The sequence below is a fragment of the Quercus suber genome, unplaced genomic scaffold (assembly GCF_002906115.3).
Source record: "Quercus suber isolate HL8 unplaced genomic scaffold, Cork oak 2.0 scaffold_197, whole genome shotgun sequence".
Classification (NCBI taxonomy): Eukaryota; Viridiplantae; Streptophyta; class Magnoliopsida; order Fagales; family Fagaceae; genus Quercus; species Quercus suber.
In genome coordinates this window covers 77,510-97,168 of record NW_027069655.1, presented here as the reverse complement: position 1 = coordinate 97,168, position 19,659 = coordinate 77,510, and the positions used below count along the sequence as shown (strand labels likewise).

Below are 19,659 nucleotides of genomic sequence, written 5' to 3'. Positions count from 1 at the left end.
GTCAGTCCTCCCAGACCAGAGCGCTCTACCTAGTCTGGATGGTGGGCTTACTACACAATAGGTGGGTTTGGTGTAGTTGCCACTTTGTGACGTGGGAAACTCTTCGAGTTTTTTTTTTTTTTTTGGTCCAAGAAATAATTTTTTTAATAGAAAATTTTATTAAGGTAATCATATACTCCAAAACTCTTGATTCTCTTAATAAATTTTCCATTTTATTTTTTTTATAAGAACCAAACAGTAGTTTTAGACGCACATAATGATTTTTTCAGGCAAAATTACAAACTACACCCCTAAAATTTGGAGTATTTAAGTTTTACACTTTAAAATTTCAGAATTTGAATTGTATCCCTTAAAGTTCTATTCCATTTTTATCAGCAGTCCCATTATCCATATTTTTCATTAAGCGCCACATAAACTTGTCACATGTGTTTGTTCATCCATATTATGTTATATCATTTTTTTTAAGCTACAAAAATGATATGACATTATTTTATTGAATAAACTAATTAAACACGCATAAAATGTTTATGTAACACTTAACGAAAAATATGGATAGAGTGACTACTAAACAAAGTAGAATTATCCTTTTATACTTGTTTGGGAAAAATGCTATATACTCCTTAAATTTTGGACTAGTGGCCAAAACACCCCCTGAACTTTTTTATTGGCTAATTTACTCTCTAAACTATACACACTAAATCAATACCTCAGTTAATTTCACATTAAAACAATAAGAAATAAGAGCACGTGGGAAACATGTGACCTTTAAAAACTAACTAAATCATAGAAAGAAAGAGACTAACCGCAGAGGGGAGAGAGTGTGAGAGAGAGAGAGGCAGTAGAACCATAAGAGAATATCTTTTTTCTTCCTTAAGTGGGATTGAATGGAGAAAGACAAGGATAAGCTTGTCATCATCTTTAGTTTCTATGTGGTCTTCGGCAGGGTCTTTTGGAGGAAAGCTCTATAATGGAATGGGCCAGCACAGAGGAGACTAAATTGGGTGGCACATCTGGGTTTTCATTGCTGGTTTACGCTTAGAAGAGATGAAAGCTGTGGAGAGGTTTTGCCTGGATTATCTTTCACAAATTTGTTTTGTCATTTGTTCATGAACATAGAAGAATTTAGTAACTTACAAGATAATATATATGGATTTCATTAATACATTCTTAGCTAGATCTAACAACTTCTTTTAAAGAGTACTGAAATTAATGCTCTCTCTTTCTTGTGGCGTGTATTGTTCTTGGATCATTAATACAAGAATGTTTTTTTTTTTTTTTTTGGTTATGATTTTGGTGTACAAGAATTCTCTCTCAAATTCAAATTGTTATTATCATCCATATTTTATTTAATGTATTTTAAATTGTGTTTTTTTTTTTTTTTATATTAAAGATAGAAGTACTATTAAAAGAGAAAAAAGAATTTACAGAGAGAAAAAAGTTTACAAAGAGAGGCGGCCTAGCTGCGAAGCAACACAACTCGCCTAGAAAAATCCCCATGCTAGAAATTCGAAAAAAGAAACTGCAAAAAACCCGGTGAGTCTTTCTTGCTAGCATTTTTTCTGGGTATGAGTTGTCCGATCTATATATGTTGGAACTAAGATCCAAGCTTTTCCTCTGATGGATCTACTGCCTCTCTCTCTCTCTCTCTCTCTCTCTCTGCCGGTCAGACTCTCCTCTCTCCTCTTTCTATCGTGTTAACAGTAATTTAGTTAATTTTGAATGGTGACATGCTTCTCACATGCTATTATTCTATTAGTATTTTAACATAAAATTAACTGGAGTATTAATTTAGTATGTGTGTATAGTTTAGAAAGTAAATTGGCTAATTGAAAGCCATAGCAGTCCAGAGCATAGCAGTCCAGAGCATTCAAGTCCTAAGGAAGAAGAAGATACAGCCCAGAACGGTGTCGTATACAAGGCTGGGAAAACACAAAGGAAAACTAAAGCAAAACGGTGACGTTTCTCATTAAAAGGAACGGTGCCGTTTTATATATTTGAGAGACATTTCCACGGTGTCGTTTCAGTATGTATATTAAACTGTTAGCAGTTAGTTATAAGCTGTTAGTAGTTAGTTAGTAACAGAGCACGTGTGTGAGGTTGTTAGAAGCACGTGTGAATCTGTTATTCATCTCCCTCGTGCTCTTCTTCTCTCATTCAGTGATTGTATAAATATAACCTGTAATCTTCATTATTGAATGTAGTGTGAAATATATTCAGTTACAAAATTCTTGCAAAATATCTCAGCTCTCTCTTCCTCTCTGTTTTCCTTCTTTTCTCTGGTTTTATAAAAGTCTGAAACGCCATCTCAAGTTCATTTCTCAAAGATCTTCTCAGCTGGGTTCTAGCGGAGTCTTTGCAAAGACATGGGTTCTAACTTCTGACTTCTAAGAGGAAGCACACAGCCATACATAAATGATAAATCTCGTTATCGTGAGCTTTTCTTGATTTTTTTTTTCTTTCTTATCTTCTTTTTCCTTTTGTTTTTTTCTCTTGAGTTTTTTTCTTCTCGCCTCCTCATCCTTCCTTTTATTTTTCCCCCCTCACCGTGGCTCATAAGATTTTTCCTTGTATTCTGTCAATTTATTTTCACATGAAACTCATTCCGGCCGAATTCATAATTTCGGCCGGTATTTTCCGAAATCACCCGAAACGGCCGGATCAACCCGGAATGACCCGGAATTTGTTCCGAGGTGGAACAAGGGGGTATACCATTCCGGTTTACTTGCTGGAACGGTATTTTCCGGCCATTCATTTTCCGGCCATCAACACGGTCCATATTTTATAATTGATGTGAAAATATCCATATTTTAAAACATGAAAATGAATGTAAAAAAAAGAGTGTCATTGCCCTTTCCATAATACAATGTCTTATCAACACAAATAAAGTACACTAGAACTGATTGAGATTCGGACCGTGTAATAGAATTTTTAATAGTTGAGGTTGAGAGTTAAAAAAATTCAATTTTAATCTATTAACTCTTGGAGGAAAATTCTTTTAAAAAAAAACTCATGTATGAATTCTTAATTTAGTTTTAAAAGAAATCTTAACCCATAGATCAATTTTTTTTTTAACTTTAATTATTTTTTTATCATGTGTGGTAATTACACGTTACAATACACCGGATTAAAAACCCAATAGAACTATCCCAACATGTCAAAAAACAAACATGAACTATGAGGTGGTCCCGAGCTGAGAAATAAAATAAAATAAAAACAGATAAGTGATTGGTAAGAATTTCTTCACTGAAAGAATATTAAGATATATCCAATGAATTGAACTTACCAGAGTCATGTCTTCACTGAAAGAAAAACGTCTCTCTCGGTCTCACATACCAAAAGTCAAATCTGCCTTTTGAAAAAGAAAAAGAAAAACACAAAAACGAAGCCTTAAAGTAATTTTCAGAAAATTCGAATAGTTGTATAATCAAATATAGAAAGAAAGAGGTGAGAGAACCAAACAATATATGAGTTTGGTACGGAGCCAATATGCACAGTGCTTACAGCTTACAATACACAAAAGGGGGTACCCATGGCCATACGAGGATAGGGTGATGTGGGCTTATGGGTTACCACTTTGAAATATGGTAAACTGTCTATTTCGCGATTGTCTAGATTTATTTATTTTGCAGTACTGAACCTAGATTTTCAGTATTGTGACCATTGTCTTCCAGTTTTAAAAGGGATCCCATGATTAGGTTGGTCTTGGTCCAACATTGTTGACATTTGTGGTGCAGTCTGAGTCCGACATTTTTAACATGAGTGGTGCCATGGATACAACTGCAAATGTGATTGGCTGATTGCCTTACAAACTAATGTTTTGTAATCTTTTATGTAGTAAAATTGGTAGTAGTTTATTAAGACTTCCAAGTGTATGATATGGCAAGAAACATTTGAGTAGTCTTGTACCAAACCCAAAAATAAATGAATGTAAAAAAAACTTATGAAACTAATCAAACTCCGTGGTAACGTGGCACGAAACCCACAATGTAACCCTTAAGAGTTCTATTTTATTTTTTTTCCAAAATTATTATTAAATAGAGTAGTAAATAAAGAGAATCTGTATTGGATGAAATCTTTTTATTTTTATTGGGTATTGCAAGATATATATACGACAATATCACCATTCTGAAACCAGAAACTTAAAACTAGGATTGGAATAAAAAATGAACAACCTTAAATCAGCAAACCATGCATGACTAGAAATTAGAAAACACTTGATCGGATAAAAAACCATTATTAGTATAAAATGGTGGACAACTCTTAATTTAATTTTTGCATACCATCAACAAGCAACCATTTATCTAACACAAGATTCTATCATATAGAATATTAAAATTTTGAAACAGCAGAAACAAACTTATAAATTATACTAGACCTCCACAGGCTCCACTCAAACACAAAGACTAAACTTAGTCTCTGTTTAGAAGTTAGAACAGCGTCAATAAAAACTCTAGCAGCAAAAACACACAAAACTACAACTTTTAATCCAGGGACTAATTGGAGTCATTCACTTGAAGTACTTGGCGTCCAAAAGAGGCTGGCCCTCGAAAGGTTCGTAATCTTCAATCATCTGTCTCATACGTTCCTTTTGCTCTTCATCTGTGATATCAACCTTCTTCCACTCATATAGCTCCATGTCATAGCATTCATCAAACACAAATTTTGGTATCTCTTGCCCACGGAGAAGCCACAGCAACTTCACCTTGAATGGTGGCTCTGAACCGATCACAAGCATCTTTCCAAAAGCATATATGCGTGCTAGATCCGTCCTCTGAAGAAATCCACCAACCTTGTTTAGTGTTACAAAGGAAACAGTATTCTCATCATTGTACCCAGAGATAGCAGCAAGTGACATATAATGTAGAGAACGGGCTCATATGGGGAAAAGGCATGACAAATGGTAGACTCAGGTTTTAAAACAAAAGGAATGGGCTAGGTGGTTGAACTGAAAACAAATCTGCTAGTATATAAGCCAGTTTCTTCAATTAATTAATGTACATAAACATTTAATATATAAGCCGCCCCTTTTTTGAACTGATCATACAAACATTTAAAAGATAGCAACCTCATCGTATGAATGATTACTTCAAGGGGACTTCTTGAGAAAATTAACACATAGGAACTACCAATGCAAATTATACTACCAATGCCTATATGTCATTATCAAACGAAGATGACTAAAGCAGAGGTTAATAGCAACCTCTCGGAAGTTGGTCTTTGTGTTTGAGTACAGCCTCTTCCAGCCATCCAGTATCATCTTACTTGGGGGCAGTAGATCAAGAGGATTCTTAGGTCTGGGCTTTGGAGCCTCCTCCTCTTCTGCACCAGCTTCTGGCTTGGGCTTTGCAGGCTCCTCCTTTTTCGGCTTTTTTTTTTATTCATCCTTAGGCTTTGGTTTAGCAGATTCTTTTGGCTGAGATGGCTTCCTTGTAAAAGCCTAAAAGACAGGACAGACTCAGTCTGATTTACCATGCTTCCAGTTGCATTGTTACACATGAGGGAACTCGGAGGTAAAGCTCTTAATCATCAGTTGAGTGAAGCCCACATACTTAGCATGGTGTAACAATATCAGCCAGAAGCACGGAATGCCCAACCATGGAAGTGTTTGAGGCAAGACGTGTGTTTACAGCACCCAGCTCTCTCTTCAATAATGAAGTTGCAGCTTCCTTGGTCTTCACGCAAAAATTATACACATCAGATATGGCCCATACAGGCAGTGCATAGTTATGATGGGATTATGAGAATTTAGATTTTTTATGTAGGATATATATAGCCTGCATTAATTTTGATTTTACACTATCATTTAGATGCCAAAAAAGAATTTAAACAATTCCATAATAAAATAAGATGCAACTCACCAGAGGAAGGTATACTGCACATCCAATTTTAGGTCTATAAAATGCTAGAATATTAGCATCAATCTCAAATGGTGCAAAATCAATCCACTGCTGTATGTGGACCTGAAAATTTATGCATATGTAACGATAAGCATCATAACACATGCAAATGCAGAAAGAGAGAGCACCATCAGTAGTTATAAACATCTCAATCATCAATATGAAAAGAACCATATAAAGGATTGTCAGCCTTCAGGGCTTCAGGCGAGTAACTGCAGCAACAGATAATAAGCCCATAAGTCCTAAAATAACAATCTTTAGAGGATCGCCAAAATTAATGGTTGGGGGATGAAAGTCTATGGTCTCACCATAACATGCTATAGCATTGCTCTCAAATACTGGACCATCAGGTGTTTCCACCACGGGAACCTACAAGAGTAACAGATTTATTAGGAAAGCCTTTCATAAAACTAACATGCAATTAGTGGAGTATAGATTACCACAAATTTTACAATATAGAACTATACCTTCCCAGTAGGTTTCATCTTGATAAACTCAGGAGGTTTATTAGAGACACCCATCTCAAAATTTGGAGCTAGTTCAACTTTCACAGAGTGGTATTCTGCAGTGATGAGTGTCTTGTATGAATTTTTCTCTCTCTTCACTGCATGCAAGATCTGCAATATAGATCATACAGCCTTATTAGCAAAGGAAGAGCAACAAATTACAAATGCATTCAATCCAGAAACAAACAAGATTAATCAATTGTGATGGGTTAATGGATTCAGGTGGTTTCCTGTACCTAAACTCAATCAAATTACACACTAGGGATTTTCACAATTATAATCAATCAAATGCAGCCTTCAATTGGGGAAAAAAGAGAGTAATACAATTCTATCGAAACCAAAATAAAAACACTGAACATAGTAAATGTGCCGCGGTTCAACCATTCTCCCTCTGACCTTAACACCCAGAACCAGAGGATTTGGTGTGGTAGCAAACTCAGATAAAGCAAAATTCTCTCTATTTATTATTATTATTATTTTTAATTGGTAAGATACACCAGCACCCACGACATTCATATGGGACAAGGAACTGCCACTTGAGCCAGACCTCACTGGCATGTTAGAACCATAAAATTCAGAATTCTTAGTCCTAAATTGGGTCAGAATACTAAACGATTTCAAACCAAGACATTTTAAAAAGAAATAAATAAATAATTTTTCATTGTATCTTCAAAAAAAATAAAAAGGAAAATCTTTTGATCTGATATGCAAAAATTTAAGAACTTCAAAAATTGAAATTCCCATCAAACAAGCATCAATATATGCAAAGCAATCAGATTTGTGACCAATTTTATAGTAATTGTCAACTAACAAGGCTAATGAAATGAGGTCATAATTAGTCAAATTCAATAAAATTTAAAAACAAAACTTTTCTTTTCCCAAACAGTTTTCTCCGCAACCAAACACATCTTTACCACGAAGATGTGCTGCAGTTGAGCCAGTCTCCTGCCTGCCCTTAAAATGCAGAACCAGAGGATTTGGCATGCTAGCACACCCAAGTAGAAGCAATAAAATTTTAATAATGAATAGGTTGAAAGTGGCTGTCAGACACTAACCAAGGAAAAAAATATATATTAAGATCATAAAGTATGCACATGGATCAAGAATAAATAGTAAGTCAAGACAAAATCAACATGATGTAAAAGATGATAGAAATTCGAAAGACTAACAAAAACAAAAAATATGAAGAGAACATACACACAGGAAACAAAAAGAGGATTGACGAAGAGGGCACAAAGCGAAAGATAAATAAGATGAGGACTGATATGAAAACGGAAACACAATAGAGACAGGGAAACAATCTCAAATAATCCAAAGAAAAGCAAGCCTAGAGAAGACAAACAGGGCAAAAGCGAATAACAGAGGGATGAATTGACAATGAATTCACTATCATTCCTTACTTGCCAGAGACATTGAAGCCCCTAGAAAGAATTTAATTGAAAAACAAAAATGAAACCATTAAAAAGAATTTAATTGAAATAATGCGTCTGATTCAAAGGAGAACATTTTTGGAAAATCGAAGATTTTCTATGGAATAATTTTCTGTAGAAACAAACAGATTTTGTGTGTGTATCCCAATACCACAAAGAACCCCCCAAATAAGCAAACATAAAATACTGAACAAATCTTGTCAATAAGTGAAATCCAGAGCTCTTACAGCTTCTCTATGAAACGTGAGCTAGATGATGGAGGTGGTGCTGAGAGAGACAGATTTTCCAGGAAAAAGGTTAATTTTCTAGCATTGGAGAGACATGCCTGCAAATTTGAACCCCATTATCTAGTTTTATTACCTGAGTCTAGATTCGAATTACAAAAAGTGGAAAGTGATTTTGAACTCCCACATTGATTTTTATTTTACATCAAGAGAAAAAATTCCTCACTTCATTCCTTTTACACTTCATCTAAGTTTTCTATAAAGCTTGGTCATCATTTAATGGCATAACGGAAATAGAACAATTCCATAATAAATTAAGATGTAACTCACTGGAAGAAGGTACAGTGCATGTCCAATTCTAGGTATAAACCATGTTAGAACATCAGCATGCGAAATCAATCCACTGCTCTATGTGGACCAGAAAATTCAAGCATACATAATAATAAGCATCATAACACACGCATTCACAGAGAGTTCAAGCATACATAATAATAAGCATCATAACACACGCATTCACAGAGAGAGAGAGAGAGAGAGTAGCATCAGTAGTAATAACAGTCTCACATAATCAATATGAGAAGAGCCACAAAGGATTGTCAGCTTTCAAGCGAGTGCCTGCAGCAACAGATAAAAAGCCCATAAGTTCCAACATAACCATCTTCAGAGGATCGCCAAAATCAATGGGTTACGGAAAGAAAGTCTATAGTCTTTACCATAACGTGCTATAGCATTGCTCTCAATCTCAAATACTGAATCATGAGGTGTTTCCAACACAGGAACCTTCAATAATAACAGATTTATTAGAAAAGCAATTTATAAAACAAACACGCGATCAGTAGTACAGATAACCACAAACTCTACATATAGATTAGTAGTATGCAATTTTAGTATCATCTTACTTTGGGGAAGCAGATCAAGAGGATTCTTAGGTTTGGGCTTGGGAGCCTCCTCTTCCTCACCAGCTTCTGGTTTGGGCTTCGCTGGCTCCTCCTTTTTAGCTTCTTTTTTTGGTTCATCCTTAAGCTTTGGTTTTGGTTTTGCAGATTCTTTTGGCTGAGATGGCTTCTTTGTGATAGGAATGACAGACTCAGCCTGTTTCACCTCTCCCAGAATCTGCTTGAAATTTGGTTGATTCACCATGGTCCAGATGTATCTTACCACATGAGGGAACTCAGATGTAAAGCTCTTATTCATGAGGTGGGTGAAGCCCATATATAAATTGCAAGTTGTAATAATGTCAGCCAGGGTCACGGAATGCCCAACCAGGAAAGTGTTTGAAGCAAGATGATCATTTAGAGCATCAAGCGCTTGCTTCAATGAAGTAATAGCTTGTTCCTCAGCCTTCACACAAATACACATTGTACACATCAAATAAGGGCAGTGCATACTGCATAGTTATTAGCAGATTATGAAAATTTAGATTTTTTAAGTTGAATATACATATAGCCTGCATTAATTTTGATTCTATATCAAGGAAAAAAAAATTGTCATTTCATTCCTTTTATACTTTGTCTGAGTCTTCCATAAAGCTCGGTCAACCTTTAGATGAAAAAAGGAAATAGAACAATTCCCTTAATAAAATATAAGAAGTAACTCACCGGAGGAAGGTATACTGCACACCCCATTCTTGGTCTATACCATGACAGAAGATGAGCATCAATTTCCAGTGATGCAAAATCAATCCACTGCTCAATGAGGGCCTGAATATTCAAGCATGCATAACAATGAGAAATATAACACCATCAATATGAAAAGAACCATATAAAGGATTGTCACCCTTCAGGGCTTCAGGCGAGTAACTGCAGCAACAGATAATTAAAAAGCCCATAAGTCCCAAAATAATACTCTTCAAAGAATCACCAAAATTAATGGGTGGGGGGAGGCAAGTCTCTGGTCTTACCATAACATGCTATAGCATTGCTCACAAATACTGGACTATCTAGTGTTTCCAACACAGGAACCTTAAAGTGATTTATAATACTAACATAGGATTGTGGAATTGATTACCACAAATTCCACATTATAGAACTATACCTTCCAAAAAGGTTCATCTTGAGATACCAATCTCAAAATTTGGAGCCAGTTTGACTTTCTCGTGCATGTACTCCGCAACAATGGCAGATGAAAATCCTGTAAGAATTTTTTTTTGTCTTCCCAGCAAGCAAGGTCTGCAATGTAGATCATACAGCCCAATTATCGAAGAATGATTGCTAAATACATTGAATCCAGAAACAAACAAGATTTATAAACTGTGATGGGTTAATGGATTCAACACGATTTCCTGACAGTTGCATATGCACTCATGGGATGGACACAATTATCATCATCCAATGCAGCCTTTAATATAAAAAATAAAAAATTGACGTGATACATTGGCAACCAAAATAAAAAACATTGATTGTGCTCAAAGGAAAATGTGCCACAGTTGAGCCAGTCTCGCCCAGCCTTTAACACTCAGAACCAGAGGATTTGGTGTGCTAGTGCACCCAAAGAGGAACAAAATTCTCTCTCTCTCTCTCTCTCTCTCTCTCTCTCTCTCTCTCTTATTGGTAGGTTACGCATGCACCCACAACACAATCCACGCATTCTTGTGGGACAAGGAAGTGCCACTTAAGCTAGATCTCATGGCATATCAAAACCATCAAATTCAGTGTACCTAGTCCTAAATTGGGTCAGAAATCAGAATACTAACAATTTCAAATCAGAAGGTTTGCTTTTTGAAGGATACAATCAAAAAAAATTTGTAAGAGCCAAAATAAAAGGTTATAATATCTCTTTTTTAAAATTATGGTCCGAAATTCCAAATAGTCCCCCTCAAAAACCTCCAACCAAATAGTCCCCCTTAAAAGCCAAATGGGAATCCATAGTGGTATGAACATTAGCATCAGTCACTGCAATCCCCAAAGATGTAGGAGTTGGTTGCTCAAGAAAACTACTGCCAGGTTGACAGGTGTCATAGAATTATTAGCACCATCTAGGGATACTCCATCATTGTGGTACCATCAGCAAAAGACAGATCAAAATTAGGTTTTGGAGACAAATTTGGACGCGCATTCCACGTGGTACCTGACAGATTAGGGACAACACTAGAGCCCGCCATGTCACAATGTGACAGAGTCAGTAACCACTCTTAGTCCAGACCGTCATGACTTTGCTATCGGTAACCGCTCCCTGAAGAAAACTGTCAACGGAATGAGGCTCTTCATCCATCTCCAGCTGAATCAGTGCAGTGGCAGCAACAATCCACAAACTTTGCAGCTTGGACATGATAGCCTCTCTGTTAAATGGACAATCCATATAAAGTTGGCCAAACAAGTAACGAAAGACCATCACATTAAGAAGTGAACCAGAATAGAAAATACAGACAGAACGGATGAACACAAACAGAATGCAGAGGTGCGCATGGGGAAAATGATGGTGGACAAAAAAAAAAAAAAAACCATACCCAAAGAACGAGAAAGAAGAACAATCTAGAGGAGAAAATTTTATAATGAGTAGTTGAAAGCGGATGTCAGACACAAACCAAGGGAAAAGGAATATTAGAATGGGGAAAGTGGTATTAAACAAACAAGCACATGATATTAAGAAAAAATATTAAAATCCATATGTTCATCAGTTCCAAAATAACAATCTTTAGAGGATCACCAAAATTAATGGATGAGGAAAGGAAAGGAAGTCTATAGTCTTACCATAACATGCTATAGCATTGCTCTCAAATACTGGACCATCAGGTGTTTCAGCCAAGGAACCTACAAGAACAACAGATTTATTAGCAACGCCTTTTATAAAACTAGCATGCAATTAGTAGAGGATAGGTTACCACAAATTTTACAATATAGAACTATACCTTTGTTTCATCTTGATAAACACAGGAGGTTTATTAGAGACACCCATCTCAAAATTTGGGGCTAGTTCAACTTTCACAGTGTATTCCACATTGATGAGTGTCTTGTACAAATTTTTCTTTGTCTTCACTGCATGCAAGATCTGCAATATAGATCATACAGCCTTATTAGCAAAGGAAGAGCAACAAATTACAAATGCATTCAATCCAGAAACAAACAAGATTAATCAATTGTGATGGGTTAATGGATTCAACGGTGGTTTTCTGTAGTTGCATATGCACACTAGGGATTTTCACAATTATAAGCAATCAAATGCAGCCTTTAATTGGGGAAAAAAGAGAGTAATACAATTCTATCGAAACCAAAATAAAAAACACTGACTATAGTAAATGTGCCACGGTTCAACCATTCTCCCTCTGCCCTTAACACGCAGAACCAGAGGATTTGGTGTGGTAGCAAACTCAGATAAAGCAAAATTCTCTTTCTTTATTATTATTATTTTTTTTAATTGGTAAGATACACCAGCACCCATGACATTCATATGGGACAAGGAACTGCCACTTGAGCCAGACCTCATTGGCATGTTAGAACCATAAAATTCAGAATTCTTAGTCCTAAATTGGGTCAGAATACTAAACAATTTCAAACCAAGACATTTAAAAAAGAAATAAATAAAGAATTTTTCATTGTATCTTCAAAAAAAACAGAAAGGAAAATCTTTTGATCTGAAATGCAAAAGTTTAAGAACTTCAAAAATTGAAATTCACATCAAACAAGCAGCAATATATGCAAAGCAATCAGATTTGTGACCAATTTTATAGTAATTGCTAAATAACAAGGCTAACGAAATGAGGTCATAATTAGTCAGATTCAATAAAATTCAAAAACAAAACTTTTCTTTTCCCAAACAGTTTTCTGGGCAACCAAACACATCTTTACCACATAGATGTGCTGCAGTTGAGCCAGTCTCCTGCTGCCCTTAACATGCAGAACCAGAGGATTTGGCGTGCTTGCACACCCAAGTAGAAGCAATAAAATTTAATAATGAATAGGTTGAAAGTGGCTGTCAGACACTAACCAAGGAAAAAAATATATTAAGATCATAAAGTACGCACATGGATCAAGAACAAATAGTAAGTCAAGACAAAATCAACATGATGTAAAAGACAACAGAAATTTGAAAGACAAACAAAAACAGAAAATATGAAGAGAACGTATAAACAGGAAACAAAAAGAGGATTGACGAAGAAGACTAAGGGAACAAAGTGAAAGATAAATGAGAAGAGGACTCATATGAAAACGGAAACACAACAGAAACAGGGAAACAATCTGAAACTCAAATAATCCAAAGAAAAGCGAAGACAAACAGGGCAAAAGCGAATAACAGAGGGATGAATTGACAATGAATTCACTATCAATCCTTACTAGAGGCATTGAAGCCTCTAGAAAGAATTTAATTGAAAAACAAAAATGAAACCATTAAAAAGAATTTAATTGAAATAACGCATCTGATTCAAAGGAGAACACTTTTGGAAAATCGAAGATTTTTTATGGAATAATTTTCTGTAGAAACAAACAGATTTTGTGTATGTATCCCAATACCACAAAGAACCCCCCAAATAAAGCAAACATAAAATACTAAACAAATCTCAGCAATAAGTGAAATCCAGAGCTCTTACAACTTCTCTATGAAACTTGAGCTAGAAGATGGAGGTGGTGTTGAGAGAGACAGATTTTCCGAGAAAAAAGTTAATTTTCTGGCATTGGAGAGACATGCCCGCAAATTTGAACTCTATGATCTAGTTTTATAACCTGAGTCTAGATTCGAATTACAAAAAGTCAAAAGTGATTTTGAACTCCCACATTGATTTTTATTTTACATCAAGAGAAAAAATTCCTCACTTCATTCCTTTTATACTTCATCTAAGTTTTCCATAAAGCTTGGCCATCATTTAATGGCAAAAAGGAAGTAGAACAATTCCATAATAAATTAAGATGTAACTCACTGGAGGAAGGTACAGTGCATGTCCAATTCTAGGTATAAACCATGTTAGAATATTAGCATGCAAAATCAACCCACTGCTCGATGTGGACCAGAAAATCCAAGCATACATAATACTAAGCATCATAACACACGCATTCAGAGAGAGAGAGAGAGAGAGAGAGAGTAGCATCAGTAGTAATAACAGTCTCACATAATCAATATGAGAAGAGCCATACAGAGGATTGTCAGCTTTCAAGCGAGTGCCAGCAGCAACAGATAAAAGGCCCATAGGTTCCAACATAATCATCTTCAGAGGATTGCCAAAATTAATGGGTTAGGGAAAGAAAGTCTATAGTCTTTACCATAACGTGCTATAGCATTGCTCTCAAATCCTGAATCATGAGGTGTTTCCAACACAGGAACCTACAAGAATAACAGATTCATTAGAAAAGCATTTTATAAAACGAACATGCAATCAGTTGTACAGATAACCACAAACTCTACATATAGATTAGTAGTATGCAATTTTAGTAATACAATTCTATAGAAACCAAAATAAATGACACTGATTATAGAAAATGTGCAACGGTTGAGCCATTCTCCCTCTGCCGTTAACGCAGAACCAGAAGATTTCAAATCAAAATAAATTTTTTATTACAAGTGCAAAAAAGAAAACTATTCATTTGAAATGTAAAACTTTAGAAACTTCAGAGATTTAAATTGACATCAAGGAAGCAGCATACTATGCAAAGCAATCAAATTTGCGACCAATTGTATAGCAATTGCTAAGTGCTAACTAATAAGGCTAACGAAATGACATCATAATTAGTCAGATTCAACAAAACTTTTCTTTTACCAGACGGTTTTCTGGGCAACCAAACACATCTTTACCACACAAAAATTTTCCGAAAGAGAAAAAAAATCCATAACAGATTACATACATAGGAACGAGACACGCCACAGCCATGGCTTCACGGAAAAACGCTTCGCTCTGATCTCAGATCTGAACACCAAACAAACAAAAAACGATTATAAAAATTACACCTTTAAAAAGAATTGAATTGTAAAGTAACGCGTTTGATTCAAAAGCGAAACATTTTCGAAAAAGTAAACCATTCAAATTAGCAAATGAAATCTAATTTCGCCTCAACCAATTCCACGCACATAACTACCGAAAAGAAATTCATAGTTTCCAATCAAAATCGCATAACTTCATGGTTACAAAAACGAAATCAACCCAAAACCAAAAAGATCCCACTGAAATAATCAAACATAGAAAACTAAGCAAATTCCAGCAATAAATTCAGTAAAATGATGATCTCTTACAGATTCTCTATGTCGTGCGATAATATTGGAATTCCGAGCTGACTCCGTGGAAATCGTTATGACTGAAATTTTGAGAGTCTGAGAGACACAGAGAGATTCATATGGTTGTGGGGCCCATAACTTTGACTTTCCAAAAGTTTTGGGAAGCGCCGTTCTCGACAGACAGAAGTACTTGTAAAACGTTTAGCACTTTCCAAAAATATGATGTCATTTTAAGATGAGACATGTCATTGATATTTAAATTACTGCAATTCGGATCGGATAAAGGTAAAACCTGTCTTAATTAAATAGTATTCAAAAGTGGAATTTGGGATAATGAATTGGCCAATCAGATCAGCTCATAGCATAATGAAATTATTGCATATGTCCAATAACAATTACCTATTCAGATGAAGAATTACAAAAATTATGCATAAATTACAAGAATTCCTACACGTATCACAGTACGTGGGAAAAATTGCAAAACCTCACACACCCTATTTAACTAAAATAAACAGCGCCAGCCGCCCACGCCGCCAAATACCACACTAAACTTTAAAAAAAAAACAAAAAAACAAAAAAACTTTATAGTTAATTAAATTCAAAAGGCATAGTGGCAGCAAGTGAAGTTCGACCCAGAGCAATTTCGCCGTCAATGGAACCGACGTCATCATCACCGGCAAAATCGAAATGGACTTCCCCAGCGTATTGACCGCCCGTTGTATCACGGACTTCACCAACGGCAACATTGGCACGGACTCTCCTAGCAATTTGGCCGTTAATGGTAGCGCCGTCATCATCACCGGCAACATCGAAACGGACTTCCCCAGCGTGTTGACCGCCCGTTGTATCACGGACTTCACCACCGGCAACATTGGCACGGAATCTCCTAGCAATTTGACCCCTGATGGTATCGCCTCCATTATCACCACGGACGACGTTGACACGGTTGGTAGTTTGGACATGGCGGCGACCACCTCCGCGATTACGTTTCCACTTTCGTAAATACAATAGTAGCAAAATTATGAGTGTCAGTAGGTATAGCACTTTCCCAGCAAGATCAAGCTGCAACAGCATTTTTTCTTCACTGTTACCAAGGAAAATAAATTGGATCAAAAGGGGACCAAAACAAAACAAAACAAAAACAAAAAAGATTAACCATAGATATTGTTCTGTTTGTTACCCGCTATAAGGTGGAGAGACGTGTGAAAACTTGTGCATAGATCGACCCATTCCAATTTGTTGATGAATTTAAAAGAAGCTTAGCTTATTCCAATTTATACGCAAAATGTCCACAGCGTTATTTTCCACAGCCATTTGCACCCACAGCCCATTGCCATTTAATCCCACACTTTTCACAACTCTTTTCCCAAAGCCGCACAGACCTCTTTTCACAATTGCCATTTAATTTGCCATTTAATCCCAAAGCCGCACAAGACCTCTTTTCACAATTGCAGACCCACAATCTTTTCACAATTGCCATTTAATCCCAAAGCCTCACAATTGCCATTTAATCTTGCCATTTGCACAATTGCCATCTCCACAGCGTTATTTATTTTCACAATTGCCATTTGCGTTATTTCCACAGCGTCACCCAAGCGCAAATCCAAGCCATTCATTCCATCCGACATGCCCACTCCAAAACCGCTAGGTGCAGTTAGAGTCACGGAGCTGGTTATAAACACGCACACCATGCAACACAACCGATGTGGGACATATTCCCACACGCAGGCATTTGAAAATTTTAAAATAAATTTTTTTTTTTATGAGAATTATGTCAAATGGATCCATAAAATAATCAAATCAATTAAATATGAGTTTCATCCTAGGAATTGCGTGACACAAGAGGAAGGGGGCAGGAAGGGAGCATATTAAATATGCGATCATTAACAATGTAAACAAACAACTATACCAATAAAAAAATAATTTCATAACGTATAATTTTATAAAATAAAACAACACTAAGTGACTCACATAGTAATACTTCATTAGTTAAGTTGTCTAACCCTTACCCATCTCATTAGCTTAAACTTGTTAATGAGTTACTTTGTTAACTTATTATTTTCGTATATATAATAAAATCATGAGGTGTTAATCAATTAAACTATGAACCTCCTAGCGCACACTTAAGTAAGGTTTAGCAAGCCATATGCAATATGCATTTTAATAACACATGTTAATCGTCCTAATTGTCAATATCCTAGAGCGGAAGAGCAATTAGTTATAAACTTACAATACAGAGGTGGCCAATTTCAAAAAGACACTTTAGTTTAATGTGACTCAAACGACTTTGGCTGCGCGGATTTACTTTTTTGGAATGTTAATGTCAATTACAATTGGATCAAAAAAACTTACAATTGACTAATAATTGGTTCACTTGTTTGCACAGGCGTGCGAAAGGGTAATTTACCGCCAATTGTCATGCAGTAGTAGCATTCACAAATAGTACTTTTATTCTCTCAAAATCCATTTTTTATATCTACTTTTTCTATTTTTAATATTTACATTTACTTTTAAACCATAGACAAATTTTCTTTTTCATTTTTTTTTATAATTACATATTTTTGCATTAATTATGAATACGTATCTGGAATAAGAGCAAGTTTAGTATACTAATGGAAATTATGATAGAAATGATAATCTTTATTGCTATAAATAAAATGTGTATTACTGCGTACCCTTGCCGCGATGATTACTTCATAAGTATAAGTGTTTGTGAGGTGTAGGAGGATAAAGGCTGGGGTTCAAGTCTCCAAGAGGAAGTTTCACACATATATACACTTACATTAAGTTAGAGTAGAATTTCTATCTTGTATTAAAAAAAAATATATATATATATATCTGTGTGTGTGTGTGTGTGTGTTAAATAGACTAACTAAAATATTCATAACTAAAATATTCATAAGATTTTTTTTTGTGAGTTGTACCACATTAAAATAAAACTTAAGATCTATTTTAGAAAATATATATCTTATTTATAAAATTATATTTTCTAAAAAATAATACTTTTTTTTTTAATATGAGAGAGAGATGCATTATTTTTTGAGAATTTTTTATTTTCATAATTGTTATGTGCTTATAGAAATTTTTTATTTAAAAATATATTAATTTTAAAAATTATTACACCTACTAAGGAATAACTATTACAAATATTTTAGAGAGGAATAGTTATTCCTCATTTTAGAAAGTGATTATTCATAAAGAATGACATTCCATGTAATATATAAGAACATAACCAAATTGCATAATAACTAAATTATAAAAATAACTGTTACATTGCGTTACAATGACAATTACAGTCTACCAAACATGTACTTATGGATGTAAACAAATGCGAAAGAATATCTTACCTTCATAAAGAAGTCTTGCATGTATTTTTAAGTCTAAAATAAAATTTTGATTTAAGTTTCAAGAAATTAAAGGTATACTAGCCTCATTTTATGGGCTTCACGCATGTCTAATAATATTATGCATTTGCAAACTATTGATGTTGGGAGTTGGAACGTAGCCATCCCATGGACTTAGGGCCAAAGAAGAAAGACTAAAGAGACACTCTCGAAATGAGAACTCAGCCCAAATCCCAACATCGAAAAGCCCAAGCCCGAGAGGTGATAACAAATCTAGACCGACTACAGAGGTAATCCAAGGAACACCCAATCGAGAAGATATTAACGAATTTACTGAGGACACAACTTTAAAGAAGACGACGCAAAGCCCAACGTAACAGTCACCTCTACATTAATTAGGCATTCCTACCTATTGTCAACCTCATTAATGATGAATGGCTGGCTTGAACAGTAAAAACACCCCAAAAGTATCCCTTCATGATTAAAAGATGGCAGTAGAGGTGTTTAACGGGATAAGCATCCATTTTTATCTAGCTAATAGTAGGGGTGTCAATGTTCGACCCAACCCGCGAACACAACACAAACCCGACACGGGTTTTTTCGGGTTAGGGTTGAGTCTTAATGGGTTTGGGTCATAAATGGGTCAACACAATAAGAAATGGGTCATAAACAGGTTAACCCGCATAACCCACAACAAACACGTTTGACACACTAATTTATTTGTGTTAACCCGAAATGACCCACTTAACACAACCTGTTTAACTCATATAACAAATAAATATTTATTTTATTTTAGATTTGTCATATACCTTTTATATCCAACATATATTTTAAATTTAAAAAGAAAAGTGAGTAATTACAAAAATTTCCAAGGGATATAATTGGAAATTGAAACTTTACAGACCCTAGAACTACTAATATATTTTTTTTTTGGCATAAAACTTACACAAATGAAATTGGATGAGCTTGTGGAAGATGTTATGAATTTGGACATCAACAAAGAATCTATGGATGATAATCGTGGTCATAGTCAAGATTAATCTATTGTTTACTCAAATTCTTTCAATATTGATACTTAGTGATAATCCTGGAAAATTAGTGGGTTGAAAATCTTCGGGCTT

The 19,659-nt window shown here is 35.2% G+C and overlaps 2 protein-coding genes and 1 pseudogene across 7 annotated transcripts; all 3 read right to left on the bottom strand.

The window, feature by feature from the left end:
* Positions 1–4,203: 4,203 nt before the first annotated feature.
* On the bottom strand, positions 4,204–6,961 carry LOC136069916 (elongation factor 1-gamma-like; annotated as a pseudogene).
* Positions 4,941–15,423, bottom strand: LOC112017121 (elongation factor 1-gamma). Of its 6 annotated transcripts, none has more exons than XM_065779042.1 (15): positions 15,213–15,423; positions 14,828–14,889; positions 14,098–14,309; positions 11,905–12,044; positions 11,747–11,806; positions 11,124–11,334; positions 10,092–10,225; positions 9,656–9,757; positions 8,957–9,398; positions 8,771–8,837; positions 8,622–8,672; positions 6,365–6,514; positions 6,206–6,266; positions 5,859–6,109; positions 4,941–5,672 (listed from the first exon to the last, which is right to left on the bottom strand). In XM_065779042.1, the coding sequence occupies exons 6-10, from the start codon at positions 11,155–11,157 to the stop codon at positions 8,812–8,814; spliced, it is 738 nt and encodes a 245-aa protein (XP_065635114.1). In that variant the 5' UTR covers positions 11,158–11,334; positions 11,747–11,806; positions 11,905–12,044; positions 14,098–14,309; positions 14,828–14,889; positions 15,213–15,423; the 3' UTR covers positions 4,941–5,672; positions 5,859–6,109; positions 6,206–6,266; positions 6,365–6,514; positions 8,622–8,672; positions 8,771–8,811. The 6 variants fall into 6 exon arrangements, with proteins under 6 accessions (XP_065635114.1, XP_065635115.1, XP_065635113.1 ...); XM_065779043.1 differs by having other exon boundaries at positions 4,941–5,774; positions 14,123–14,309; XM_065779041.1 differs by having other exon boundaries at positions 14,123–14,309.
* Positions 15,424–15,544: 121 nt separating this feature from the next.
* LOC112017131 (uncharacterized) lies at positions 15,545–16,665 on the bottom strand. The gene is made up of 2 exons (XM_024049599.2): positions 16,375–16,665; positions 15,545–16,278 (listed from the first exon to the last, which is right to left on the bottom strand). Exons 1-2 carry the CDS (start codon positions 16,422–16,424, stop codon positions 15,783–15,785), a joined length of 546 nt encoding a protein of 181 aa, XP_023905367.1. The 5' UTR covers positions 16,425–16,665; the 3' UTR covers positions 15,545–15,782.
* Positions 16,666–19,659: the final 2,994 nt, after the last annotated feature.

Coding starts and splice junctions, on each gene's coding strand:
- LOC112017131 (XM_024049599.2), bottom strand. CDS start 16,424: ATGGGTCGATCTATGCACAAGTTTTCACACGTCTCTCCACCTTATAGC. Junction 16,279..16,374: donor GTCTCTCCACCTTATAGCGG/GTAACAAACAGA, acceptor CCTTGGTAACAG/TGAAGAAAAAATGCTGTTGC.
- LOC112017121 (XM_065779042.1), bottom strand. CDS start 11,157: ATGGCGGGCTCTAGTGTTGTCCCTAATCTGTCAG. Junction 10,226..11,123: donor TGTTGTCCCTAATCTGTCAG/GTACCACGTGGA, acceptor TCTACATTGCAG/ACCTTGCTTGCTGGGAAGAC. Junction 9,758..10,091: donor AAGATGAACCTTTTTGGAAG/GTATAGTTCTAT, acceptor TTGAATATTCAG/GCCCTCATTGAGCAGTGGAT.